This window comes from Mastomys coucha, unplaced genomic scaffold, assembly GCF_008632895.1.
Source record: "Mastomys coucha isolate ucsf_1 unplaced genomic scaffold, UCSF_Mcou_1 pScaffold12, whole genome shotgun sequence".
Taxonomy (NCBI): Eukaryota; Metazoa; Chordata; class Mammalia; order Rodentia; family Muridae; genus Mastomys; species Mastomys coucha.
The window spans coordinates 35,768,056-35,774,721 of NW_022196894.1; the positions used below are offsets into that span (position 1 = coordinate 35,768,056).

Consider the following 6,666-nt stretch of genomic DNA (forward strand, 5'->3'; position numbering starts at 1 on the left):
ATCTTATATTAACTTTATATTCTTTCTTCATAAATTCTGCCTTAAACATTGTGCCTTGTTTTATTCAAAAGCAGAATTCAATTCTGGCTTTTGTAACAGCATTTTACTCTAAACAGACATTTACTTAAAAACAATCCTTATAATACTTGTATTTGCTATCTATATCACTGCTTATATGTTTATTGCATTTATTGAATACATAACTCCAAACATTAAGTGTGTTTTAGCATTTATTGTATGTGCTACATTAAAGAGAAAATAAAGTTACAGTGCATTTCTCTGAGGGAAACAAATAAAATTCAAAAATCTTATGCAAAGTATGGTGAGACAGAAAGTGAGAATAGCATGGCACAGAAAACATTTCCATGGTATCACTCCTACCACATCCTATGTCTCAGAGTATTCAGTTTGTGAAGACAAGTTTCTGACTTTGTCACTGTTCAGGGCTGGTTCTTCCCTCAGGGCCCTCTCCAGACTAGCTGATAGGGAGTAGATCAGTCTCTCTCTGAATTGCTGACCTAGGAAAACATAGAGTATTGGGTTGAGGCAACTGTTGAAGGAGGCCAGAGTGCTTGCTGGATTTACCCACATGTCAATATTATTCAGTGTCTCCTTGTTCCCAATATTTCCTAAAAGAAAAATCAATTGAAAAGGGAACCAACAGACAAAGAAAGAAAATGCTATAGCAGTGAGGACACGTAAGGGACGACTGGAATTCACAAATCCTCTTCTGCCTATCTTGGCAGCCATGAGTCCATAACAGATGACAATGAAGATCAAGGGAATGCTGAAGCAAATAATGAAATTGATGGTTACAGAAATTAAACTCACAATCGTGGACACCTTTGCCTTCTCCTCAGGGGTTGTAGTCCAGGATTCAAAATTACATATACAGTGCACTTTCCCTCTCTCATCTCTCACTGTATTCAAGAAGATAAAATGTGGAAATATAAGCAGCAGAACAACTAGCCAAGCTCCAACAATCACTTTCCTTGCCACATTCACAGTTCGATGATTCTGAGCCCATACTGGGTGCAGGACACAAATACAGCGATCCATGGCAATGAAAGTAATCAGGAAGATACTTAGAAAAATGTTTATGTTTATAATCATGTGAACAAATTTGCAAAGGAACAAACCAAAAAGCCATTCTCCATTCATGACAATTGAGATGATCTGAAATGGTATACTTGCCATGTAAGTGAAGTCAGCCAAAGCCAGATTCAGATAACAGATGGTGGTCACAGTGTGTGCCATCCGGAACCCAGCCACATAAATCACAAGGCCATTACCTAGCACACCAAGGAGAAAGGTTATAGAGAGGACCACAACTAAGAAGATCCATATAACTCTGGAGGTGGTAGAATCATGAAACAGCACTTCTGATCCATTCTGAGGGATGGAGAAATTGGCTTCCATTTTGTCAGCGCCTGAAATATTTAAAAAATTACTGTTTCTTAGATGGGGCTCCATCTAATAACACATTTATCCAAATCCCCACATATCACCTTTTATGAGTACCTATTCTGAGGATAATCTAAGAAAAATGATTCTCTATTGAATGTTCCTTATGAAAAGCTTAGTTCTACACATTATCAAAGAGCATTATTACTCCTCAGGCTGATTATGAAGTGAATCATAAGCTCCCATGACCTTGCATGGACATTGAACTGAGTATAGGCAGGGGGAGGGAAATGTTTACTATGAAGAGGAGAGCATTGAGGTGTGAATATTGACCATTGTTCACTGCTCTTCATCAGTCTTTTGCTTTCATAAGAATTCAGCTAAATGACACAGACTGTTTAGGGTGAGGTTTATTTTCCAGCAAAGCATAAGAACTAGTTAGGGGGAATATTGGATTATGTTTAAAAAGATTGTAGGTGATATCTTTTTAATTCTAGCTGTAATATTGTTACCACTGTTTTGGCATTTCTCTTTGTCTGTTGGTTCCCCATTTAATTCAATTATCCTTCAAGGCACACAAGTCCCAAGAAGACACTGCTCAGTGATGACCATAAAATCTTTGTAAATTTGGTCAGTCCAGTTCTTCTGTTACTTCCGACATTTTGATTTTCAAAGAGCCCTTTTTCTGATTTTGATTGTACAAAACATTCACTATGGTATGGTTTATGTCACCATTACCCAAGTCATAACACAGCATACTTCCTTTGTTCATATTTATGTATGTATCTGTATGTTTGTATGAATGCATGTTCATGTTTGTACACTTATGTTTATACAGTTCATTACAAATCTTCCTAGAATTCTCCAAGTGCCAAACAATTGAAATTACAGGAGAGACTCCTCTCACTGGCTGGAACTTACTTCGGAGGCTAGATGACCAGCCAATATGCAACAAGTCTCCACAATAAAGCCTCCACAATAATATGACCACTAAGAATCTCTACTCTTTCAGGTCTTCATTTTTTAAGACAAGGACTTTACCACGTAACCTTTCCTCAGAGACATTGACCTACTTTAGGATATAACATCATATATTATTTCTGGGCAGAAATAAAAATAATTTCATATTATATCCAGGACTCAGACCTTATAATAATCTTGTGTGTGGCAACAATAAAATTTTGTAACATTTTAGATATTGATATGGAAGAGTTCAAATGTGCCCTCAAGAATTCCTCATGACAAAAGGCATTTCAAGGGACAAGTATTAAAGAAGTACAAATAATCTCACTTATAGCTTCTTGTCAAGCTTATGTTAGGCTTAAAGCTAATTCTGTCCATGAAACAATGCAAAAACACTTAATATATTTATCTTCTCTCTAACATATATTTGTTCTGGAGCAAGTGGAATTGTGTCACTAGACAAAAACTGGGAGGTCAAGTGGGTTCAGAAATCCCAATACCCTCAGACATAGGAATGTTTGGAGTTTTCATTTGCTCCCTACCAGGCTGCTTTCCTCCCTGTCCTAGAGCTCGTGACCATGCCCCCTAGTGGGAAGAATATAACCACTAGTCATACAGCACAGAGATCTCCATGCCAAGGAGGTTTTAGCCAACAAGCATCCTTTCCTGGTCATTCCTTCCTGCAAAATGTATTTAATCTTTGATCCATCCTGAGTAAGTCCTACGTTCCTAATGAACAATCAACTGTTTGGAGTCAAGAACTGTGTCTTTCATCATGAACCACTATGGGGGAAACCCTTCATCACATAAAGCTGTGTAAGTCTCCCACAGAAGGCTCCTCTGCACTCCTGACACTCTATGGTTAACTAAGCTGGAGTCTTCCCTGCCCCTAGCCCCAGGCTCATCCATGACTCCACCACACTGGACATCCAGGAGTTTAGGAACCTCTGAATCCTCAGCCTCAGCCTGACTCGTTTCTCACCAGGGCTGGGGCTCCCATCTTAGACTGTGTTCTACCACTCCTGAGCTTCCTGTTAGCCTGACACCAGACAGTGTAGGGTAAAAATGCATGCTATCGCCTCTTGTTTTGTCTGCCTGGCAGAGCTGCCCCTTCCCAGTAGAGAAGTGAACCAAGGAACCATATTGGGTGTTTGTTAATCCGAGGCACTTGTTTGAATCTAGAGTTGAAGAAAATGTTGGAAAGTTATGGCCTCTGTTTGATAATGTGTGACACCTTGTGGGTCTGCAAAGGAAGGAAGTCAGTGAGGAGTGGATAACATCTCTACTTTCAAGGGAATGTTTTCTCCTATTCCTTATTGAGTTGAAGTTCTCATTGCTTTCTATAGTAAAAGTGAGAATGACTGTAATGTTGTGTGGGATACAGTGTGCCCTAATGAGTTTTGGTAGAGGTCTGGGGCCTTTCCTAATCTGCATGTATTATGTAATCTACACAAATATTTATGTTCATATGTTAATCAGGCTACAAGATTTTTTTTTATTATTTTTTATTGTAAGAATAAACTAATTGTTTGAGTAATTGTAAAACCTAGAGAAGGTTATTTGAAGAGTGATTGAGAATCTGTTTTAATTAAAGTTGTTTTGGCCTCTGAGTTCTTTCTCTACTACACTTAAACTGGATCTTTCATACTTGTGTAGCTGGTATTCTGTACTAACCAAACCAATGTTTTATACAGAGGAAAGTCTTTAAATTTTCTCTACTCCTAAGGATGACCTATTATGAATAATTTTGTATATAACCCCAACCAACTCATTGGTTCACTAATTTAGATTTTTAGATGTTCATTATTTTTGGTCTGACTTTAATTCACTGTGTGTGACTAAGTAAATATTTGTGTTACACATACCCAAGCAAAGTGTCACACAATACCCTCTCAGCTACATACTCAATACATGGTCATTGTTTTCAACAGTCTGGTAATTCACTTGATTTATGGTACTAATGGAGGTAGGCATCTCCAGAAAAAAAAGCCAAGATTAAGTTTTAAAAGTCTACATAGGAAAATAAAAATAACCTGATATCTTATGTCATAGCAATTTATCTTCTTGCAGTTGTTGATACTGGATGGCCAAGATGGAGATGGTATCTTTTCCTACAATATTTTAACTGTTATATGCAGGTAGGTATCTCCTCCCTCTGTCCACACATCATCTTCCCTGTGAGTTAAAGGATACAAACTATACTTCATTGTGACCCTGCCTTTAGGGTACAATTTTGCTTTAATTATTACTTTAAAAATATTATGCTTCTGAGTCATCACATTTTGAGGTACTGTAATTAGGGATATAATATTGATAAGAAGAAAACTTCAACTTAAGCCATAACATAGGATAGTGGGTATGAAAGAGCAATGTGCAATAGTGCTGAAGATAGTACTAACGAAACATTTGAGCAAAGGATTTTCTTGGAGATCCAAAAGAAGTTGAAATGGAAAAAGAGATTAGAGAGATTTTGACAGAAATTTAAGCTATGAAATTATGCCAGCAAGTGTTGGATGACAGAAGCCTGATATAACTATCTCCTGAGAGGCTCTGCCAGTGCCCAACGAATACAGAAGTATAGACTCACAGCCATCCATTGGACTGAGCACAAGGTCCCCAGTGAAGGAGCTAGAGAAAGGACCCAAGGAGCTGAAGGGGTTTGCAGCCCCTTAGGAGGAACAATATTATGAACTAACCGGTACCCCCAGAGCTCCAGGGACTAAATCACTACCAAAGAGTACACGTGCTGGGACTCATGGCTCCAGCTACATATGTAGCAGAAGATGGCCTAGTCATCCATCAAAGGGAGGAGAGGCCCTTGGTTCTGTGAAGGCTCTGTGCCCCAGTGTAAGGCAATACCAGGGATAGAGAGTAGGAGAGGGTGGGTGGGTGAGCAGGGTGAGGGGGAAGGGAATAGTGTTTTTTTTTTTTCAGAGAGGAAAGTGGGAAAGGTGATATCATTTGAAATATAAAGACAATCTCTAATATACAAAAAAAAAGAAATTATACACAAAAGTAGATACTCAAATAGGAGACAAGAAAATTTTTATTGAATAGAGATAGGGGTCAGAGGTTAAGTGTTCTCACTGCTATTTTTCAAATCCAGATTCAATACTCATAACAAAATAGTGCCTAAAACTATCTGTAATACAAATTCCATGGGATCTTCCATCTCCTTCTGGGTTGCCTAGGGAATACGCATACATCTGGCACATTGACATATGTCTTAATTAGTATTTCGTTTCTGTGAAGAGATACTATGACCGAGGGAACTCTTATAAGGGACAATATTTAATTGGGGCTGGCTTACAGTTTCAGAGGTTAAGTCCACTATCATCATGGCATTATTCAGGCAAACATGGTGGTAGAGAAGGAGCTGAAAATTTTATATCTTGATCCGAAGGCAGCCATGAGGAATCTTCCTTCTATACTGGCTAGAGCTTGATAATATGATCTCAAAGCCAACCCCTACAGTGACACATTCCCTCCATGAAGGCCATGTTTACTCCAGTGGGCTACAGCTCCTCACAATGCCGTGCTCTTGGCCACATATATTCAGACCAATACAACATATGTACATAAAAAACACCTATATATAAAAAATATGAACACATATTTTATATAATATATAGTTGTATAAATATATAATATTTTCATATATATGTATATATGTTATATATATATATTACAAAAGGAAAGATTTCTATCTCTAATATGTATAAATCATTTTGTAGTGAAATAATTTCTGCAGAGTCTATATCAGTTTTCCTGTATTTTATTTTCAAACAAACAAAAATTGTAACAAATATGACTCTGGAGTAACAAGTGAACTGATTGATAATCTGTAATTATCGATTAATCCACACATTTTATAGAGCCTATACATCAAAAATTATTTTTATTTTTTATTCCACTGGCTGAATAAAATTGAGCAAAAAGTTTTGATTCATACAAGGATGTATAATCCACATGCTATGTTCTTAAATGAAGATGTCTTGGCACAGCACAACACCCTTAGTTATATATATATCCTTGTACACATATTATTAAGCTGAGATGGGGAATTTATCACATTCTGATATGAAATATTTACTATCCCACTTTTAGAGAAATTGCCTATTCCAATTTGTATGACTTTTCCAATATTACTGAACTATTGAATGAGCTAGTCTCGATCTTTACTGAGAGGTTTCACTTTGTAGGTAATTTAATAGTAACAAGGCTGAAGAGCTGGCTTTAACATTGGGATTTACTCACTCAGCACATTCCACCATTTCCCCTTGTGTTGCCTAAATTGGT

At 37.3% G+C, this 6,666-nt stretch overlaps 1 protein-coding gene across 1 annotated transcript; it reads right to left on the bottom strand.

Annotated features, from left to right (window-relative positions):
- Nucleotides 1-387: 387 nt before the first annotated feature.
- Nucleotides 388-1,419, bottom strand: LOC116083216 (formyl peptide receptor-related sequence 7). Its single transcript, XM_031360024.1, has one exon. The coding sequence runs from the start codon at nucleotides 1,417-1,419 to the stop codon at nucleotides 388-390; it is 1,032 nt and encodes a 343-aa protein (XP_031215884.1).
- Between the last annotated feature and the right edge of the window lie 5,247 nt (nucleotides 1,420-6,666).